The 22,063-nt window shown below is 46.3% G+C and overlaps 2 protein-coding genes across 2 annotated transcripts; one reads left to right on the top strand and one right to left on the bottom strand.

Moving 5' to 3' along the window:
- Positions 1-9,414: 9,414 nt before the first annotated feature.
- LOC308511894 (axin-1-like) lies at positions 9,415-11,365 on the top strand (the record flags this gene model as incomplete). The annotated part of the gene is given in 3 exon segments (XM_081081731.1): positions 9,415-10,642; positions 10,645-11,136; positions 11,139-11,365. Coding segments are annotated over 3 exon segments (1,947 nt in total).
- A 7,467-nt stretch (positions 11,366-18,832) lies between these two features.
- On the bottom strand, positions 18,833-19,819 carry LOC308511893 (melanoma-associated antigen 4-like; the record flags this gene model as incomplete). Its single annotated transcript, XM_081081730.1, has 1 exon — positions 18,833-19,819. The coding sequence occupies one exon, from the start codon at positions 19,817-19,819 to the stop codon at positions 18,833-18,835; it is 987 nt and encodes a 328-aa protein (XP_080937856.1).
- Between the last annotated feature and the right edge of the window lie 2,244 nt (positions 19,820-22,063).

Below are 22,063 nucleotides of genomic sequence, written 5' to 3'. Positions count from 1 at the left end.
GGCTCTCAATAGTCAAATCAATCCTGAAAAGGAGAGCAAAAGTGGGAAGCATCACAGTTCCTGATTTCAAGTTATACTATAAAGCTGTATTAATCAAAGCAGTATGATACTAGCATAAAAACAGATAAATAGATCAATGGAACAGAAATGAAAGCCAAAAAATAAACCCAAGTATATATGGTCAAATAATATTTGACAAGGGACCCAATAATACTCAATGAAGAAAAGTCTCTCCAATAGAGTGCTGAGAAAATTTAATATTCATATATTAAAGGATGAAACTAGACCCCTATTTTACATAATATACAAAAGTCAATTCAAAATGGATTAAGACCTGATGTAATGAAATTCATAAAATAAAACATACGGAAAAACTTCTTCACATGGGTCTTGGCAATGATTTTTGGATATGACACAAGCAACAAAACCAAGCACAAGTAACAAAACCAAAAATAAACAAGTGGGACTACAAACTAAATTGTTTCTGCACAGGAAAATAATCAAGAAAGTAAAAAGACAACTTACAGAGTGGAAAAATATTTAGAAACCATATATGTGATAAGGAGTTAATACCTAAAGTATATAGGGAATTCATACAACTCAATAGCAAAACAACTGCAACAACAACAAAACACACCCACAAATAATCCAATTTAAAATGGGCAAAAGAACTCAGTAGATGAGTGGATAAAAAAGCTGTGGTACATTTGCTTAATGGAGTACTACTCTATTGTAAAACAGAAGAAAATTTTACCCTTTGCAACAGCATGAATGGACCTGGAGAGTATTGTGCTAAGTGAAACAAGCCAGTCGGAGAATGACAAGTACCGCGTTATTTCACTCATATGTGGAACTTAATGAACAAACTGAACTACTAAGTAAAATAGAGACAGACTCATAGAGATCAGACACACAGCTGTGGTCACGGTGCGGGGAGTATTGGGAGAGTTGGTAGAGGGATTGAACAAAAAAGAAAAAAAAAGAGAACTCATTGACATGGACAACAGTGTGGTGATTTGCAGGAGGGGGAGAAGGGGTGGGGTAGAAGAGAGCATAGAGGAGATAAATGGTCATGGGAAAAATAAAATAAAATAATTAAATTTAAAAATAAAGGCAGAAATTACTATTGTCAAAAAACATTTTTAAATAAAAATATTTATTCTGCTCATAATTGTGTATGTGTGTTCATATTAGAGGAAATTTATACTGTACAAAAAATTGGCTGTCATAACATGAAGCAGTAATGGCTTCAGTTTAAGTTTTCCTAGGAACCAGGGTAATGAGGCAAGGCTGTGGATGAAAAAGCTGGTACCTATGGCAGCAGAATCACTTCTCTCTTCCCTGGGAATCCTTTTCTGATATGGAAATATGTGCTTCCCTTTCCTGGTTGACAGAATGTGACTAATTCAGGATCCTTCCTGTACCAAGAGGTCCTCTGAGACACTGCTGCCCAGGCCTGTCTCTTGTTCATCCTTGCCTGGGTCTGCTGTAAAGGGGGAATCTTAAGCCTAAGTGATACCTTAAGAAGTGAGCATCCTGCCCAGAAACCAGAGCTCAGGGGCTGCTCCAAAGACTCACAGATAGGACATTAAATACAGATATTCCAGCTCCCACAATCCCTTATTTGCTCAAATTCCCCTCCCTGACTGCTCACTGGAGACATCTTTAAAGTGAGAGTCATTTAATTGTCAACCCTCAAGGAGGTAGGTGGAAAGAATGAAAAGTTCAATAATGCAGGAGGAGGCTTGGAGGTCTGACAGTGAAAGAGAAAAAGTTAAAGAAAAAAAAAGATGACCCTTTCCTTACTCCCTCTTTGCTTCCCTTTCACGGTTATTTTTCTCTTACACTATGGTTTGTAGTCCTTGTGCATCTCTCTGCCCTACTCCTCCCAGAGGCAGAGAAACAGTGGCTATTCTGTGCCTGGCAATTGCATGACCTGCAAAGTACAGACATAAATAGTCTATTGTCTATTCCCTATGCCCTGACACAAGACTGATTCCAGCAGATTGATTCTGAGCTCACACTTCTGTGGAAGACAGCCAAGTAACCAGCACTGATAACCAAATAATTCAAGCTATTATTACATCTTTAGTTCTCAGGACTGAGCCTGACACAGAGTAAGGTCATGAGTGAATGAACTAAATAAATGAATTATTAATCTAAGGGATTCTGAGTTCTCCTAGAACAGCGGTTCTCAACTTGTGCGTCATGACCCCTTTGGCAGTCGAACAACCCTTTCACAGGGGTCGCCTAAGACCATCCTGCATATCAGATATTTACATTATGATTCATAACAGTAGCAACAAAACAGTTATGAAGTAGCAACGAAAATAATTTTATGGTTGGGTCACAACATGAGGAACTGTATTTAAAGGGCCAGAAGGTTGAGAACCACTGGCCTAGAAAAATGTGGGACACAATTAAAATGATTGTTGTTTCAGAACCAAGTTTAGGCTCTACAGGGTAGAGAGAGGGACATTCAGAAAGTTCCAGTCATACTAAAAGAAATAGGTGAGTTCCCAAGAGTTCATCCACATTAGTCTTGGAACTGGTCAGTATAGTTTGAGCCCTATTCTAAAACTTTACTCAAAGCCTACCATGAGGGCATTGATGAATCTAAGTCTATGCAGGCCGGACTCTGGAAAAAGATGGAGACACTCACTGCACCATCCTGAAAACTCCTGCTCCCTGTCCCCACAAACCACTTAGCCTGGCTAGAGCTCAGTAATTGGGAGTGTTGGTCTTTTGGTTCCTGTTAAAGAAAACACCGAGGATAGATCTGTCCCCATCCATTGGTCTCATTCAACAGAAATGTGGGGTCCCCTGCTCAGAGCAGGTGTTTAACACACCCCAAGTCTTTGAGCCAGGAGCCCTGGGCACTCCAAATCTGGATATAAAGTCTGAATTTCACAGAACAGCCATTTGTTTACATACTTCCTATTATTTAAACCTCACTTTTGGTAAGGGTTATAGACGTAAATATTTACAATAGAATTTTCAAGAGTAATGTTATTGCTATGGATTGAAAACACAAAACAAACAAGATAATTCCATTAGTAGATAGAAATGATAATATTAGTCTATGTAATTTTTCCTGCTTGGATAACTGCACAATGCAAAGATAAAAAAATATATAACACTAAAGGTGGACATGAGAATTCCACACAGAAAAAGCCTAGTTATCATTGTGAAAACCTCACTACCCATTTGAATTGCTCTTGGCTCCATACAGACTAAAAGCAAGCATCTGAAATCAGTGCACCCCATGCTGTAAAGTGCCTGTAAATCCCCTAGGGCAGGGGTCCTCAAACTACGGCCCGTGGGCCAAATGCAAAGACAAATATTGTATTTGTTCCCGTTTTGTTTTTTTACTTCAAAATAAGATATGTGCAGTGTGCATCGGAATTTGTTCATAGTTTTTTTTTTAACTATAGTCCGGCCCTCCAACGGTCTGAGGGACAGTGAACTGGCCCCCTGTTTAAAAAGTTTGAGGACCCCTGCCCTAGGGATCTTATTTAAATGCAGATTCTGACTCAGAGTATCTGGGACAGGCCTGACAACTACATTTTGAACAAACTCCCAAGTGATGCTGCTACTAGTGGTCCCAGGCCACCACTGGAATAGCCAAGACTAAACAATGTCCAAGTCAAACCCTAGGTGGGCCAAGCCAGGGCAGCTACCTGGTGCCTCATGGGAAATGCCTAGGTAGGAATGGCATCCTTGGCATGAGGTAAATAATGATGATGATAATGGTTCACAGTACTGGGCTCAGAGTTGGGATTCCAGGGGCCAGATCTGTAGCACCCCTCATCCCTTATGGGGTTCTGGACTGAAGAGGCAGACACATGAGTCAGGCAGGTGGATATGGAAGAAACAGTTCAACTGCTGGTAAAGGCTGGATGAAAGGCCTTGGCTTAGGTAAGCAGTCACCAATCCCTTCCCCAATTCTGCAGATGAGCGCTGCCCCCTCCCTAGGCATTGACACAGCTGGTCAATCCCTGCTTACTTCTGAAGGCCAGGGGCCTTTCTGCTTGGCATAGAACATATCATTAAAGCATCACTGCACCCTGAATGAGGGCTGGCCTCTAAAACAGAGGGGCAAGAGGGGCCTGCTGTGGAGGGAGGAATGTGTTCAGCTCCCTTTCTTAAGCCCTTCACCTATGGGGAGGAGAGAGGAAAAAGCAAGGAAAGTGGAGGATCTTGTCTGAGCTGTAAACAGCTCTGGGAGCTCCTCCTGCAAGGTGAGACCTGAAAAGCTGGTTGTCTGATCTCATTTTTGTTAAGCTCAAAAATTCTCTTTTACTCACCTTTTCATACCTCAGTCCTGCTGGCTGTGGGCAGACATAGCCAGGATCACCACCTTTTACTGCTCTTCTCAGCAGTCTCTCCTAAGATTCCTGAATATAGTCCTAATCTGGTCAGCCTCTCTGGGACCTTGGACATCCTGCAAATTCTATTATTGATGGACTGTGGGGAACTGCCCTGAGTCATGGTCTTTGCCTGGGAAATAGGGGTTGTATGAAAATGGCAATGCAGAAAATATTTTCTGAAATAAAACTTTAGGATCAAATTGCTTTCCTTGTGAATCCTTCCATGTATTAAAGAACGAAAGGAGAGTAACAAAGCAGGGAGTTCCAAGCATCCACTTCCTACACTGGAGCAACTATTAATCTGACAAAAATGTTTCAGAATCAACTTTTTTTGGAATTCTGAAATCTAACCAAGACATACAACAAGTTGGAAAGTGCTAAATAAAGAAAGAGCTTGTTAAAACAGTGATGTGGGATTTCTGCTTACCTCCTACCACCCCAATTGCCCTGCTCAGGAGCAGCTATGGGCATGATGGTCCACATTCATAGTACAGGATGCTCATGCCAGAGGGCAGAAATATAGACATTATTCTCAAATAATTGTGGTTGTGCATTTTTCCTATCTGGTGGCTCCCTAAAATAATGATTTAGGGTCTTGTCTTTGTTTACTCCCCTCATAATTCTCTCATTGCTGGAGTGGCCTCCTGAACAGCATTTTAGGAAAGCACTTAAAGGCATACACTGTCCACAGCTGATTGTGGCAAGAGACAACAGAAGGGGCAAACAGGAGAGAGAATGAAAACCTGGCAATGAAGAGGCTGGGGTAGAAGATACATAGGTAAATAAGAGCTTAGAAAATCTTCCACATACATCCCATAATCCAGAAAAGCATGATCATACCCAAGGACAGATCCATGCTCAGAAATACCTGAGACCAGTTTAAGCTCTGAAAATTAGGCCCCACTTAAGCAGGAAGTGAAGGTTAAGGCAAAGCAGTAGTACCTGGCTGATCTTTGAAGAGGCCCCAACTCAAGCCAGTCTTCAAAGACACACAACTACAACCCACAAGAACAAACCCCGGGGAGGGAAAAAGAGTAATATTTCCACAGTTACCACATTATAGTATTCAAAATGGCCAGTTTCAAACAAAAATTATGAGCTATGCAGAGAAACAGAAATTTTGGACCATTCATGGGTAAAATAAAGAAATTAACAGAAACTGTCCCCGAGGAAGTCCAGATATTGGACTTACTAGACAGAGGCTTTAAATCAATTGTCCTGATTGTGCACTAAATACTAAATAAAACCAGGGACAAAAAAACGAAAGAAAAACAGCGGAACTATGGCTCACCAAATAAAGAATATAAATAAACAGATAGAAATGACAAAATGCAAAAGAAACCGAAAAGGACTTTGGGAAGGAAAACTACAGTAACTGAAATGAAGAATTCACTAGAATTCAACAGCAGATTTGAGCAGACAGCAGACTCAGTAAGCTTGAAAGTGGGTCAATTAAAATAATCCTGAAGATCAAAAGAGAAAAGAAATGAAGAAAAATGAACAGAACTTAAAGGACCTGTGGGACACCATCTATATATATAAAAGCCTAAGTAACTGTTTGTTCCACCATTCAACCATTCAACAGGTAGCTATGATGTGCACTGACCACCAGGGGGCAGACGCTCAATGCACAGGCATGGAAACATGGAACAGACTGATGAATCTCAGAAAGAAGGGGTGAGGAGGGAGGGTGGTAAGAGATTAACCAAAGATCTTATATGCATACTAAAGGTCTGGTGCACCCATTCGTGCACTGGTGGGGTCCCTAGGCCTATACTGTGGGAGTTGGGCTGAAACCAGCAGTCCAACATCCCCTCCAGGGGTCCTGGATAGCGAGAGGGCACAGGCCAGGCCGAGGGACCTCACTGGTGCTCGAATCTGTGCACTGGGCCTCTAGTGAATTATAACAACACCTGTATAATGAAAGTCCCAGAAGAAGAGGAAAAGGAGAAAGGGGCAGAAGGAATATTGAAAGGTACAGTAGCCAAAATTTCCTAAATTTGATGAAGTACATGAATCTACACATCTAAGAGGCTCAATAAAACTCTGAGATTAAACTCAAAGATCCACATTAAGAAACATTATAATCAAACTGTCCAAAGCCAACAATAAAGAATCGTGAAAGCAACAAGAGAAGTGAATTGTCACCTACAAGAGAGTCTTAAGAAAATTACAGCTGACTTTTTAATCATAAGCCATGGAGGTTAGAAAGCATTAAGATGGCATATTTACAGTGCTCAAATAAAAACAAAAATGAACTGACAACTAAGAATCCCTTAGCTGAAACAACTATCCTTCAAAAATGAGTAATTGTCACATTCCCAGATTTTCATTTTTAAAAACGGGGCTGACAGAACTTGTTCCTGGAAGACCCATCGTACAACAAATGTTAAAAGTGGTTCTTCATGTGGGGAAATGAAAGGATGGTTACTCAAAGCTATGTAAACAAATAAAGAACTCTAGGAAAAGTAAATAGATACGTGTATATATAAAGCATAGATTTTTGTATATTTGATTTGTGACTCCATTCCTTTCCCAAGTATAATTTTAAAAACAAAAGCATAAAACATTTTAAGTAAACATGTGAATGGTCAATGTGTAAAGATATACTTTGTAATAATAACAGTATAAGAGGGGCATGGAGATGTATGGGAGCAGAGTTGTTCTGAACGTCATTGAAGCTAAGTTGCTATCAATTCAAACTAGATTGTTCTGGGGAAGGATGGGACTTGGTTGGAAAGTCTGTAAGGAGGATTCTCTGAAAGTCAGGGGGCCTCTAGTGGGACCTTGCTGAAGGCAGCAGCCCCTACCATGACTTTTCCAAACAAATCTGAGCCCCCAAGTGTTTTATTGGAATCTCTGTGTTTATTCTCAAGACCCAACCTTGTAGAAGCATGTGATTTCTCAAGGATACTTACCCTGCTGATAGTATCCAATGGTCATGTTGAAATGCCCTCAAAAATAACAGGGCTCTTGGCTCATTTTACTTTTCACCTGTTGCCTCTGCTCCCAACCTGGTACACAGTCTCCTTGACGACTATTCAGCTTTCCTAATCTCAACCAAAACCGATTATAGCTGTGTAGCTGAATCTACTTTAAGAACACAGGGGAAGTGTTTTCTATAAGAGTTCCTTATTCCACAGAGAAGAGAACAGAGAGGAGTAATTTGGATCTACAGTTCACAGCATGCAGCCCCTCTAGTTACACCGTGTTCACATTTAAATGATGGGTGCAACTTCAAGGCCTGGCTCACCTGATCACTTTGCTGGGGTCTTGGTACAAAAAGGAAAACAGTTTGCCATGCCCATTGGATCAAAAGAGTCAAATACACAAAAACCAACAGTATGCTTCCATTTCTCCTCTCTTAGCCTTTCCTCTACTGTTGGCATACATTTTACTTCTACTGTACATTATGTTGTAAATCCTACCCTACACTGTTATTATCCTTACTTTAAGCAGTTATCTCTTAAAGATATTTACATAAAGAAGAAAAACACCCATATGTTTATGGATGAAGTTGCAATTCCTGGTGCTCTTCATTCCTGTGTGTAGATCCAAATGTCTATCTGGTGTCGTTTTCTATCTGCCTGGAGGACTTTAACATTTTTTTTAAACATTCTTTAATATTTCTTACAGTGAATGCCTCTTGGTGATTAATTCTTTAAGGTTTTGTATTTTAGAAAAAGTCACCTTTGTTTCGCAATATATTTTCACTCTATATAGAATTTTGGTTGACAGTTTATTTTTTCAGTACTTTAAAGATATTGCTCCACTCTCCTCTTGCTTTCATTGTTTGTGACAAGTAATCTACTCTTACCCTTATCTTTGTTCCTCTGTAGTAAAGTCTCTTTTTTTCTCTAGGTACTTTCAAGATTGTCTATTTATCATTGATTTTAAGTAATTTAAATATCATGGACCTTGGTGTAGTTCTCTTCATGTTTCTTGTTCTTCCCATTCTCTGTGTTTCTTGGATCTCTGGGTTTATGGTTTTCATCAAATTTGTAGATATTTCATTGAAATACTTTTTCCATCACCCCCCCATTTGTCTCTCCTCTGGGGTCTGCAAGTGTATGTATTCAGGCCTCTTGAAGTTGTGTCACAACTCATCAGTGCTCCTCTTCATTGTGTTCAGTATTGTGATCTGCGTGTGTTTCTGTGTGTGATCTTAGGGGAAAGTTCCTTCAGTCTGTCACTATTGACTATAATGTTATCTTTTAATTTTTCATAAATGTCCTTTATCATGTTGAGGATGTTCCCTTCTACTTGTAACTTGCTGAATGTTCTATCATTAAAAGTTATTGGATTTTGTCAAATACTTTTTCAGCATCAATTGAGATGATCATGTATTTTTCCATTATTTTAGGTATTTACTATATTGTATGAATTGAGATTTGTATGTTGAACCACATTTGGTCATAGTGTATAAACCCTTTCATATGTTCCTTCATTCAGTTGGCTAACATTTTGTTGAGGAATTTTGATTGTATATTCCTAAGGGATATTGGCCTATAGTTTACTTGTAATTCCATGGTTTGGCTTTGGTATCAAGGTAATGCTGACACTTCTCAGAATAAGTTAAGAAGTATTCCGTTGACTCTGGGCTTGAGCTCCCCTCCTGGGGAAACGATCGCTGCTGCCGCCCCAGGACTGGCCAGAGTCGGTCCGGACTCGTGTCCTCGTGGAGCAAACCGGTGAGAGTGGGCGGCCGGGGTTGGCGGCTCCGCTGAGGCCTGCCCATGCCCGCCTTGGGGCCGCCGCGCTGCTGCTGCGATGGGGGCTGCCTAGGGCCGCGCCCCCGCCCCGTCCCGCCCGCCGCGCTGCCACTGAGCGCATGGGCCGCGCCCCCGCCCAGTCTGGCCCGCCCCCCGCCACTGAGCGCTTGGACCGCGCCTGGGCCGCACAGTGCTGCACCGCTTCGGGAGCCTGGCCGGGGCCCCGCCGCCGCCGCCGCTGCAGCGCGCAGGACAGATTGATTCACTTTGGAGCTATAAATACTGATGTATTAGGGTGCAGCGCTCATTGTTCATTGATGCAGAGTCTCAAAATGAATATTCAAGAGCAGGGTTTCCCCTTGGACCTCGCAAGTTTCATCGAAGGTGCCCCCAGACCTCCAGTGCCTGGTGAGGAGGGTGAACGGGTGTCCACAGACCCCAGGCCGGTCAGCCACAGCTTCTGCTCCGGGAAAGGTGTTGGTATTAAAGGCGAAACTTCAACAGCCACTCTGAGGCGCTCAGATCGGGACCTGGGGTATGAGCCTGAGGGCAGTGCTTCACCCACCCCGCCGTACTTGAAGTGGGCCGAGTCATTGCACTCCTTACTAGACAATCAAGATGGGATAAACCTGTTTAGGACTTTCCTGAAGCAGGAGGACTGTGCTGACCTGCTGGACTTCTGGTTTGTCTGCACCGGCTTCAGGAAACTGGAGCCCTGCGACTCAAATGAGGAAAAGAGACTGAAGCTGGCCAAAGCTATCTACCAAAAGTACATCCTTGATAACAATGGCATCGTATCCAGGCAAACTAAGCCAGCCACCAAGAGTTTCATAAAGGACTGCATTATGAAGCAGCTTATTGATCCTGCCATGTTTGACCAGGCCCAGACTGAAATCCAATCTACCATGGAGGAGAATACTTACCCCTCCTTCCTCAAGTCTGATATTTATTTGGAATACACAAGGACAGGTTCAGAGAGCCCAAAGCTCTGTAGTAACCAGAGCTCTGGGTCAGGGACAGGGAAGGGCATATCTGGATATCTGCCCACTTTGAACAAAGACGAGGAATGGAAATGTGACCAAGATATAGATGAAGATGATGGCAGAGACCCTGCTCCCGCCAGTAGGGTGACACAGAAGCTGCTCCAGGAAACAGCTGCCCCTTGGGCCTCCTCAAGTAGACGGTACAGCGAAGGCAGAGAATTCAGATATGGATCCTGGCGGGAGCCTGTCCACCCCTACTATGTCAACTCTGGCTATGCCCTCGCTCCAGCCACCAGCACCAATGACAGTGAGCAGCAGAGCCTCTCCAGCGACGCAGACAGCCTTTCCCTCACTGACAGCAGTGTGGATGGAATCCCACCATACAGGATCCCTAAGCAGCACCGCAGGGAGATGCAGGAGAGCGTCCAGGTCAATGGGCAAGTGCCTCTACCTCACATTCCTCGTACTTACCGAATACCAAAGGAAATTCACGTGGAGCCCCAGAAGTTCGCTGCGGAGCTCATCCACCGCCTGGAGGCTGTTCAGCAGACTCGGGAGGCAGAGGAGAAACTAGAGGAGTGACTGAAGCTGTGCGGATGGAGGAAGAAGGGGAGGATGGCGATGTGTCCTCTGCCCCCCTGGGGACCAGTCATAAGCTGCCTTTGGCCCCGGCCTGGCACAGCTTCCCACCCCGCTACATGGACGTAGGCTGCACAGGGCTGCGGGATGCACATGAGGAGAACCCCGAGAGCATCCTGTATGAGCATGTGCAGCGGGTTATGAGGACTCCAGGCTGCCAGTCACCCGGGCCTGGCCACCGATCCCCTGACAGCGGACACATGCCCAAGACGTCAGGAGTGCTGGGGGGTACAACCTTGGGGCACAGTAAGCACGTGCCCAAATTGGGGGCAAAGCTAGAAGCGGCTGGCCTGCATCTTCATAGGCACAGCCACCACCACAGCCACCATGGTGTGGCCAGGCCCAAGGAGCAGGCTGAGGCCGAGGCCATCCGCCGGGTCCAGAGCAGCTTTGCATGGGGCCCGGAGCTGCACAGTCACACAGCCAAGACCCGAAGCCACTTAGTGTGGGCACCACCCCCAATGCCAACGACAGCCTGGCCTACAGTGGGAAGGCCGGCACAACCTCCAAAAGAAATGCCAAGAAGACTGAGTCAGGGAAGAGTGCCAGTACTGAGGTGCCAGGCCCTTCAGAGGACTCAGAGAAGAACCAGAAGATCATGCAGTGGATCATTGACGGGGAGAAGAAGATCAGCAGGCACAGGAAGGCTGGCCATGGGTAAGCAGCACCTTGTGTCCTGGGGGTGTGGGCACAGACATGCATACTGGCTGGCGACCTCCAGAGCTGCTTTACCAGTGTCCAGAGTGGCATAGCCCCACCCACTGTCTTACTGCAAAACATGTACAATGGAAGCAGTTATTCAAAGGGATCCGGTTCGAGCTGTCACAGCACAAACGCGTTGACGTCTGCCCTGTGTGGACCTGTGATGGGGTGGGGTCCCGGATGCAGCTTCAGTGTCCTGGACAGGAGTGCCCACTGGTGAGGTGAGGTCAGTCTGAAGTCACCGTGCCTCTCGCTGCTGCCTCACACTGAGGAGGGGGCCTGCTGTCACATAGCTGCTCTCACACATGACACCTCCACATGAGAATGACCTAAGGCATCGGGGCAGTGAGGCAGGTACCTGACCCTTACTCCAGCCGGGGCTTCAGCAGAAGCCTCTGTGTTTACACCTGATCATACCCTCAGCAGTGGGTGGGAGAAGGTTCTTGTTTAGTGTGCATCCCTCTGAGCTCTAGATTATCCCGCTGGGCTAGTCCATCCTAAGGTGCACAGGGCTGGCTTAGATGGGCCTAGGCCAGAGGTGGGTGACGCCCAGGGGCCCTGGGCCTGGAGCTGATGGCATTTGTCCTTCAGTGGGTGGACCATCCCCTCGTTCCTCAATCTCAGATTTCCCTGACCCTCAGCATTTTGGCCATCGTTAGGGAGGACTGAATATACATGTGAGGCAAGTGAGCCTGACCTTGGGAATGAGCCCCCCCCCACCAGTGTCCAGACCCCGTTACAGCCACAAAGCCTGTCCTAGTGAGGGGTCCTCTCCAGGAGCCCCGCTCCTGCTCTGGGTGGAGTGGGTTCGATTCTCAGCTTCTCTGAATTTCTCTATTATGGGTCTATCCCAGCCAGTCCTCCCACCCCAAAAGAAGGATTTCTGTGGCTGAAAAAAGAGCTTACCAAATTAGTGCTGAGAGGTTACTAGGTCAAGGGAGGGACCTCTTTCTCAGAAAGGAGTTTGAAGCAGACCCAGGCCTAGGAACACAAAGACAGGGATTGGGATCAAAACCAGGGAAGGGCCTGTGCAAAATCCTATGGGGGCTGCTGGTTTGGAAGCAGAGTAACCAGTCCCATGCTGACAATATGGAACAGATGAGTAGTTAGGAGGACAGTGTGGGCCTATGTGTATCTAGTTCAGAGGTGGTGGTTAATAAGGACTTAAGGAAACAAGAAATGGGATGGGAGAGTGTGCTGGGGCCGCAGAGGTTGGGGGCCACAAGTTGTTGGCAGTGCTGGAAAGCCAGGCTGAAAAACTGGCATTCAGTGTATTGGACAGAATGGACTCTACCTCTATACACCTGTGCAGGAGCATGAGGAAGTCCATGTCTAAAGAAAGGTCTTCTAGCACAGAACTTTCCCAGCTGTGCTCAGGGACAACCTTAGATTTCTGTGCCTTGTGTCAGGTCCCACTGCCCCCAAAGGGAAGAAAGGGTGCTGGACTAACAGGACTCTGGGTTTATAGTCTTCATTTCAAACAGACTATTCTGCCTTCCTTATGTGTGTGGAATGGATTAGTGTGGAAGGCTTTATTGGAATAAGAGGTTTCACTTTTAAAATTTTGACCACAATAGACTACCAGTAGATACAGGCTGCATCTTGGAAATGTACCAGTTAGATATAGGATGTATAGGATGGATTCATGAATCCTAGCCTCCTGGGCCCAAGGTTGCCTCCAGTCCCTTGTGCTGCTTGGCATAAGCAACTTAAGTTACCACAGAGCTGCCATCTGCCTAAACAAGGTTAGAGAAAGTATCTGAGTATTGGTGGATGTACGCTCGGCCTTGACTAGGATGCCTAGAGGAGAGTATTTAAAGTGGTAAGTTTATGCCTGAAATCCATCAATCAGAATTTTTTTTTTCTGTTTTATATATATGATGACTGCAGGGTACCATTCACTGTTTCAAAATGGGGAGCCTGCCCACTGCCTGGGCCTTCCCCTTCCATGGAAGAAACCCAAAGTGTCCCAACTGCTCATGTAACTTCAATATCCCTCTGGGACTCTGTTACTGAGGGTGCCATTATGGGCACCTCTTCCCTGGGGCCAAACACCATCTTGGAGGTGGAGCTGCTCTCAACAGGATCATCCTTGGTGTTTCCTGCATTGGACCCCACACATCCCCAGGTTAAGGTCCCAAGTTAAGGTGGCATTCCCATGGATTTTCCATTCACCCTGAAAGCATCTACACCTAGACCAATCCGGTATCCTAGACAGTATCTGCTGGCAACGTAGGCCAGCAGTGCTATCCACAGGACACCTGCCCTTATTGTGCCAAGAACTCAGAAACCCCTCAGGCAGTAGGAGCCAGGAACAATGTACACATAGTTTTTCCAAGCATGTCCACACCCAGCCCATTGTCTGCAGAATCTGAAATGATTAGTCCTGTGACTTTCCCCTTCTGATTTCACCTTCCTTGCAGCGGGCACAGCTCATGGGTATTCCTGACCTATCTCAGCTCTCGGTCCCCAGACACCAACCCCACTCATTCACATAGCCCCAACCTCTATGTGGGGTTGCCCTACATGCAGGTGTAAAGTTCCCAGCTGCTAGTAGGCATCATGACAGCTCCCACCCCGGGACACCACTAGAGTAGTCAAGAGATGTGGTTCATCTGAACGATGCAGGGAGCCAGCTATACTCTTCCTGTCAGAGGCAGCGGGACTCTAAGGATAAGGACTGGGGTCTGGCAGGCCACCGGGCCATTCTTCAGATAGACCCTGCAACATCCAGCTGGTGAGGATGATTCAGAGATTTCCCCAGCCTATCCCTGCTCTTTGTCCTGTATTACTCTCCTCCCCACCTACTCTCCTTCAGGCTCTTACTCCCTAGTCTGAACTCTGGACTGAGTACCCTGGCTGCCATCCTGCCTGGGGCCCTCTGAACTTGGTGCTGCATGTGGTCTCTCTTGTTGATTCTGGCAATCGCTCTCCCCTCAATCTTCCAATGCCCCTCACTGGCTGACGGTGTCCTGTCGGGTCCCCTTCCCTGGCTCCTGACTGAATCCGTGCTTCTCAAAGTAAAAGGGAAGTGTTTTGTTGACATTTCAGAATTTCAGAATGTTAACCCAAGCCCAGAGGAATCCTGTTGCTCAGAACATTACTGCATGAATCCAGGTTTGTATGGGAAAGGAATGAAGTTTGTATTATTTTCAATCAAATTTGAAAATGGGGGAGATACAAATTAAAACAAGAGTGAAGAGATATTTTTGCCCACTATTCTAACCAAAATTTAAAGGAATGATAAAACATATTTGAAAGTAAAATATATTCACATAAAAAATATGAGCATGTAAATGGTATGGCATTTTTGAAAATTTGAGCAATATTTATTAAAAACCTGAAATATTCAGACCCTTTGCATTTTAAGCTTATAGCCACACTGTTAGCTAGGGTCACCTCTGAGTAGGAGGCTGAAATTTGGAAGGACGTCACAAGGAGGCAGTTATCTACTTTTAGAATTTTTTCCAAGAGAATACATGCATTATATACAGAATTATGGTTATAATTAAACTATTTAAATACACCTAACAGCAGATAACGTTGCTGTGTATTAGTCAGTTGAAGTAACTGCAAGCTGATGAGACAGAGGAAAACTGAAATATGAATGACTTAACATAACAAAAGTCTTTTTGTGTGCATATAAATTTGGATGCAGTTGGGCAGGAGATCTCCTCTATCGGGTGACTCAGAGATCTGGGATACTTCAAGATGGTAGTCCCACCGTCTCAACACAGGGATGCTATGCTTGCTGTTGAATGAAATAGGAAGGCTGGAACTGCCATACTGGCTCCCGGATGTCTGGATGTGACACTATTTCTGATCAGCTCTCAGTGACAACAGGTAGATGACCCTTCCTAACAACAAGTGGACTGGCAATGTAGTTTTCCCATATGCCCACAAAGGAGAGGAAGACAAAATGTGGACGAGACCTTGTAATCTCTCCCTACACTGTTACATATTAGGTGCTAAAAGAACAATTATAAGTTGTTATGACAGTAACCTCCATTTCTTGGAGGAATTTCTGAGAAGGTCAAATTTGCCTTAAATTCCCCAGCTTTTTCAATGACTACCATGTGATAGGAGATTTCAAATTCAGGATCACGTGTAATTTTCATAGGATCCTACAAATATCAGTTGAGTGGGTTTGCCATCTTCACTCAATAACACTTTCCTACACTTCCCTTTGAGATAACCTATATAAACTCAGTTGGCTGAGAATTATCTCTTTCCTTTTGATGCATGACCAAAATCTTGTGAGTTTCTGCTACCCTCTGCATGACTGAACATACCTGAACACCTATACAGGTGCCATCAGGTACACTGAAAATGATTATTTTCCTGGGGTACAGACACACAGACATGAAACAGTGGGAGTAAAAGATCATTATTTTTAATTTGTAATTAGGATGAGCATGTCTACATAGAAACCATTTTTCACCTACAAGGGGGCTCCAAGTTTAGGGGAATTTAGCCTCCGTAGATGTTTGCTCCACAGTGATTTCCATGATCTTTCTGTATCTACCACTTATGAAGGAGGCATTGGAATTTGACCACCTAGATAAGCTGATTCATCCATGTATGCGTTCAGTGGCTAGTTTCAAATAAGACACCCCATTAAACTCCTACTGTAAACAGCAGGTATTCTAACAAAGCTTCTTTCTAACTTCAGGGTGACATCCCCAAATTGGTAGATTATGGGCCCAATCATACTGTACTCATTAATTCATTTGGAAAGCATGTTAAGAATGTGCAGAAGACATCCAGCAGGATATCTGAGTATCTAAAGGTCACTGCTCAAATTCAAAGAGATTTTTCCATCAGAGCAGTTCCAGGGTGAGGGATGGATGATCAGTACTTCAGCAGGGAGTAGAAATGTTCTAAGCTGGGGGCGGTGGGGGTGTAGGGGAGGTAGGAGTTTTCGGGTTGTTGCACTGTGAGTAGCCACAGCCTTCAGAGGAGGCAACAGTGAGAAGCTGGTCAACAGGCCAGAATCCAGGGATGGACAGGAGGGCACACAGGGGAAGCCCAGGGGAACGATGCTGTCATGTGGAAAAATGCATGAAATGCCAGCATCTCAGCTCTCAAGAGACCCTGGGACTTGGGCAGGAGGAACCTTGGTAAATAAAGGCCACAGACAATACCCAGATTGTGTTTTATTCACACTGTCACCTTCCTTCCTTAGGCCTGCTTTTAGTGCCTTGGGCCCAGGGTCCCTCTTTTTATTGCCTGAGAGACATCATGCAGTACTGAGAAGAAAAATGATTTATGAGTCAGAAGGTTAGGCACACTCTGGGATGGGTGGGAACGGCATGGACCTTAGAGGAATTCAGACCAGGGATCCAATCTCTGCCTGTCCCTTACTAGCTATGTGATCCTGGGGACATTAGCTGTCCCTAAGAGCCCCAGGTTCTTCATCTGTGAAGCAGGTGGGTTTGATAACCCCTGTCTCACAGGACTGCAGGAATGTACAGAGTGTTTGTAAAGCACCTCCCACAGTGCACGGGGGAGATAGGAACTGTGATGAATGGCAGTTATTTTTAATATTATATTACCCCAAGCCCGACCATCCTCTACTCTGGGTTTTTGTTGTTATTCTTGTTGTTATCTACTACATCTCAGGGAGCATGTACCTCAGTAGGATATGCAATACTAAACTAGCGAAAGACATGGATGGACCTTGAGAACATTATGCGAAGTGAAATAAGTCAAACAGAGGAAGCTAAGGAACTATATGATTTAACTCATATGTGGGATGTAAAAGTGAAACTTATGTACACAAACAGCAGAGGGAGGGGGTGGAGGAAGAAAGGGATTGCAATATCAGGTGACAGGAGAAGATCTGACTTTGGGTGGTGGGCACATGGTCTTATATACAGATTTTGTAAATTAGTAATCCACACATGTAACCTATATGTTCATGTCGACTAATGTAACCCCAATAAAATCCTACATAACAAAAAAAAAATTAACTAGACAAACACTCTGCTTTGTAAATAAAGCTAGGTAAATGTTACCTCCTTCTTGCAGAATACATTTTAAAATTTAGGGGTGGGGGAGCCTTTCCCAGCTGGATGCAATTAAAAGTTCCATGAAATTGAGCCAAAGACCAACTCTGTCCGTCCCTGACAGCTGCTCTTCCATCCAAACCATTATTATCATTCATTTTACTCCCAACAAAAATCTATACATTGCTTAGAATTGCCCAAGTTACATGAAAGGTAATGTAATGAAATGGAGTCAGCTCTGGCTACCCCAGGGCATGAAAAGGGGTGCCTGGCACAACATCTGAGAGTCTGGCTGCTGCCACCACCCAGCTTCATCACAATCAACGTCCACAGAGGGAATCATTGTTTCCCAAACACCAAACTGCCCTGGCTGAGGCCATTTACACTTGCGTGCTGTCCCCTCGAGTCCCACTACCTCTCCCCTTCTTTTGCTTCTTCTGTACGACTTCGGGGACAGCTCACCCCCTTCCTTATAAGACTTCAGCACCTAGACTATCATCCTGTGGGTGGGTGTGCCCTGCTCTTTCCAGTGGGCAGAGGATCAGTCAATGTCTGGGGAATAAATGAATCACTGAGCCGGGGTGGTCTTCATTCAGATAAAATGTATCCACTTTCTTGAATGAACCAAGCAAACCCAAAGATCCTTATGTAAATTTGTCTCATAAAAAGACAGATGAGAAGGGATAAGAAGCAAGAATCAACAACCTTTTGCTTTTATTTTTCTATTTCTTGACTCCATCCACTGCACCGCTGAATTCTTTCACATGTCCAAGGAAATCCTGTTCTGATACCATGTCATCTAGTTTGGGGTCACAAACTAAGCTGAAAGGTGCTCCACTTTGTGTTACACAGTAGCAAATCTCTTACTCCTTGTTTTGGTGTTGTTGTTAATTCTCACAGGAGGATATTTGTCTCCCACTGATTTTAAAAGAGAGTGGAAGGGAGGGGGAGATACAGAGAGAGAAACGTCAATGTGAGAGAGACACATCCACTGATTGCCTCCCGCATCCTAGGTATATGCCCTTTACTGGAAATGAACCCGAGACCCTTCAGTCCTAGGGCCACACTCCAACCACTGAGAAAATCTGGCTAGGGCAGCAAATCTATTACTCTTGAACTGGACAATTACAAATACATGTGTGACCAATGCCTTTCAGACACTTAAATACTGAAGCTTATGAAACCTTCTATAAAAAAGAACATTTGAAAATTCCGAAAGGAATCAAGGATACATTTCTAAACCATCACAGGAACCCAAAGATGCCATAGCCCTTATTCCCGCAACTTGCCCTAGAACTCACGACCTAGAACATTGACTGCCCTCTTCTCAAAAGCAGAGGAAAGAACTAGCTTCACATCATGTCCAGCAGGAGAAGCTGCCAGGCAGGGGCCTGAAGTGTGCTTGGGTGTAACTTGGCTCAGGCCCCCTCTTCCTCACCACTCAGAGCCTCTTCAGACAGGGATAGATTGGAAGTGGGATCCCTTCTATAAACCCTGAGCAAAAACTCCAGGACTTTCAACTTGGTGGTCTCAGCGTGGGCCCTGGGACCCCACAGGAACTGGTAGCGAGCAGGATTGCTGTTGGGCACCTGCCGGTACTCCAGGTACTTTTCCTGCACCCAAATTTTGGTGAGGAGCTCCCTGGGCTCCCCATAGAGCCAATGCTCCTTCCCGTCATGCACCCCTCTGGCATGCAGGGCTTTCCAGACTTCCTCCTCAGAGGCACAGTCGCCCTCTGCGGCAATAAGCCACAGAAGTGTGACCAGGAGGCCAGTGTTGGGAAATCTGTGCCCATCGCCCACCATCCCATCATAGGTGAGGCCCAAGGTGGTCACCAGTACATAAGTGTGGGCACTGGGGTCCACTTCCTTCACATCAATGCCAAAGACCAGCTGCATGCACTCAGAGGCTGCGCTGAAGATCTCAGGGAAGTGGTCCTGGTGCTCTTTGATGACACTACTCAGCATTTCTGCCTTTGTGGTCCGCTCCTTTGCACAATACTTGAGGAGCAGGAACATCACCAGGTAAGCCTTCTTTAAACATAGGGCACCTTGCAGAGAAGACTCGGCCTCTTCAGAGTCCTCCCTGCTGCTTGCCCCCTCCTTATCTCGGCTGCTGGAGCCCTCATCTTCAGATTGGCTACATGGAGAGGATGCCATGGCAGTGGGGGAAAGACAGGCCCCCTGGGGGCTATGGGGAGGACTTGGTGTCTCAGCAGCAGCTGCCTCTTCCAGGCTGTCTTGGCATAGTCCTGAGAGGGAGGAAGGGACATAGGAGGAGGGAGACATGGCCTCTTCCTCCTCCTCAGGGCTGAACAGCTGCACCACCACCAGTTCCTGGTTCTCCCTTGGGTCCTGATGGTATTCCTCAGGCTTACAGAGCTCACTCATCTGATGGCGATGCATGATGACGTGTGCTGGGACAGAGTGTGGGAAGGTGGGCAATGGGGACCCACGGGCCTGTGAGAGAGAGGGAGTGTGAGGGGCCTCAGCTAAGAAACACACCCTAGGCAGATCTGACAATGGTGACTTACAGGTCTCTTTTTTTAGGAGTGCTCTCGGGCTTCACACGGTTCTCTCCTCAGCGACCTGTCCAGAAGGATCCTGAAGGAGGAAGTGAGAAGGATCCTCAGGGTGCAGCTGGCACAATCCAAGGTCCTGGGAAAGACAGTGTGGTGAGGTGGGATTGGGTGCTGTGGGGTCTCCTCTGTTCTGGATGGGGGATCCCCTCCATGCTCACTCAGGGTCTCCTCCAGTCCACAGGCAGGGCCTTCTTCTCCCCCTCTGCTGGCCTGAGACAAAACTCTCAGAACAAGACCACACACTTCTGAAACTAACCAGAAGGACTTGGGGTGGCTCCACATCTGGCCATACCTGCCCAGAGTCTAATAGTTGTCACCAAGGAACAATAATGTGTGACCTTACTCTATTGATTCCATCTGTCCCACTAAGCCTTTACCCTGTCACTGTCCAGGAACTGAAACGACTCCATCTGAGAACCTGAGTTTACCCTCCTAAAGGAAAGGCCTCATCTCCATAGGTAATTGAGGAGGAAGTGAGGGGAGCCAGTACACCCACAATTCCAGGTCTCCCCATTCCTGGCAAAAATGGCTTTGCAGACCTTGGGCTCCATGTATGCTTGTTTTTGGGGTCCGCTCATTCTGCACTGTAACCACTGCCAACTCATGGGAACTTGACTCAACCTCTGTCCAGACCCTCAGACCAAGGCCTTCCCCTCCCCCAGACCACCAATCTAAAACTCAGGAAGTGTCTTAGACTGACAGCTGTGCCCAGGGTTTCCAGGGCTTAGAGTAGGGGCAGGCTGGATTTCTGTGGTGTCCCGTTTTTGTCTCAGGGCTTGGGGTACACCCATTCCTCCCTTGGGGCCCTCACCTTCACTTTGGCAAGACCCGGGACTCTTCTCACTGTTGAGCAGATACCCCTCCTCAGATGACCAGACTTTGTCCACTCAGACGAAGGTCCTCACCTACCTGACAGCCCCAAGAGAATGAGGAGGCACCACATTGCACAAACTCCAGGGGAAGCCTCATATGGCTACCATCTTCCCTCTCCACATCTCCCCACCCCCCATTGCACCTCCACGGTATCCCTGCCATCATCACAAAATGCTGGAAGCAGGGACTGGGCCCTCTGTCCCGGTTGCATTCCCGGTGCCCATTTGGCTATTCATTTTCACTCCTGCCAGGGCCTCTCCTACCTCCATGCCTCACACCTGGGATACTCTATCTCACCCCCTTACAGAAAGACCCCACCTCACCGAAGGCTCCCCACTTTCCCACCCATGATAGAAAGGAGCGTGCCACTTAGGTCCACTGTTGTTCCTTTCAGGGTTGAGGACTGGGGACAGCTGGGCTTTGTACCACCCCTCCTTTCTGAGAAGGGGGTGTGCCTTGAGGCTTCACGGATGATCAGCACTTTCGCACCGGGCAGATCCTGGGACTAGTCCCTCTGCTGATCTCAGGTTATCTCTGAGACCTACGTCCTCACATCCCCAAGATCCCCCCATCCTCATCCATGTGGCAAAGCAGGAGTTGGCAACATCCAGTCCTTTCTGCCAGGGTCTTCCCAGGTCTGAGAACAGGGCAAGCTAGACACTGTAACGTTCCTCCCCTGTGGAGTGGGGAAGCTGCACACCTTCCCCCCTCTCCAGTGGACCTTTTCTTGAGATCTGCCCTGAGAGCCCAAGGCAGAAGGAAGGGTGCACCACCTGAGGCTACCCCTGCCTACGGACTTCAGGGATGACAGAGGCAGGGCTGCTTTCAGTGGGAGCCCTCTGTTTGAGGTGCAAGTCCCTTCAGTGACCTGAAGACCTCTGCTGGATTTCTTCCTTGCAGAGACTAAATCTATCCCTTCTCCTAACCTCAGGATGTAGGCAGCAGGCCAGGGCCGCCCTCTGCTGTCCTGAAGCCACAATTCTCAGACCAAGGCCTTCACATCGTGAAGACTCCTGAGGCAGAACTCAGGAAATATCTCATGTGGTTGCCCTGCTCTGGAGTCCAAGTGCAGGGCCACACAATCAATCTCTGCTTGGGAGTTCTAGGTCCTCCATCCACCCTCAAGGTCCTCACCTTAATGCCCGGCAGAAGCTGCCCCACCCCCCAGCCCCCACGCCTCGGCCATCTGAGGCCC

Source organism: Myotis nattereri (genome assembly GCF_964212035.1).
Source record: "Myotis nattereri genome assembly, chromosome: X".
NCBI classification, from domain to species: domain Eukaryota; kingdom Metazoa; phylum Chordata; class Mammalia; order Chiroptera; family Vespertilionidae; genus Myotis; species Myotis nattereri.
The sequence above is the reverse complement of the archived record's forward strand: the minus strand, read 5'-3'. Positions and strand labels throughout refer to the sequence as shown.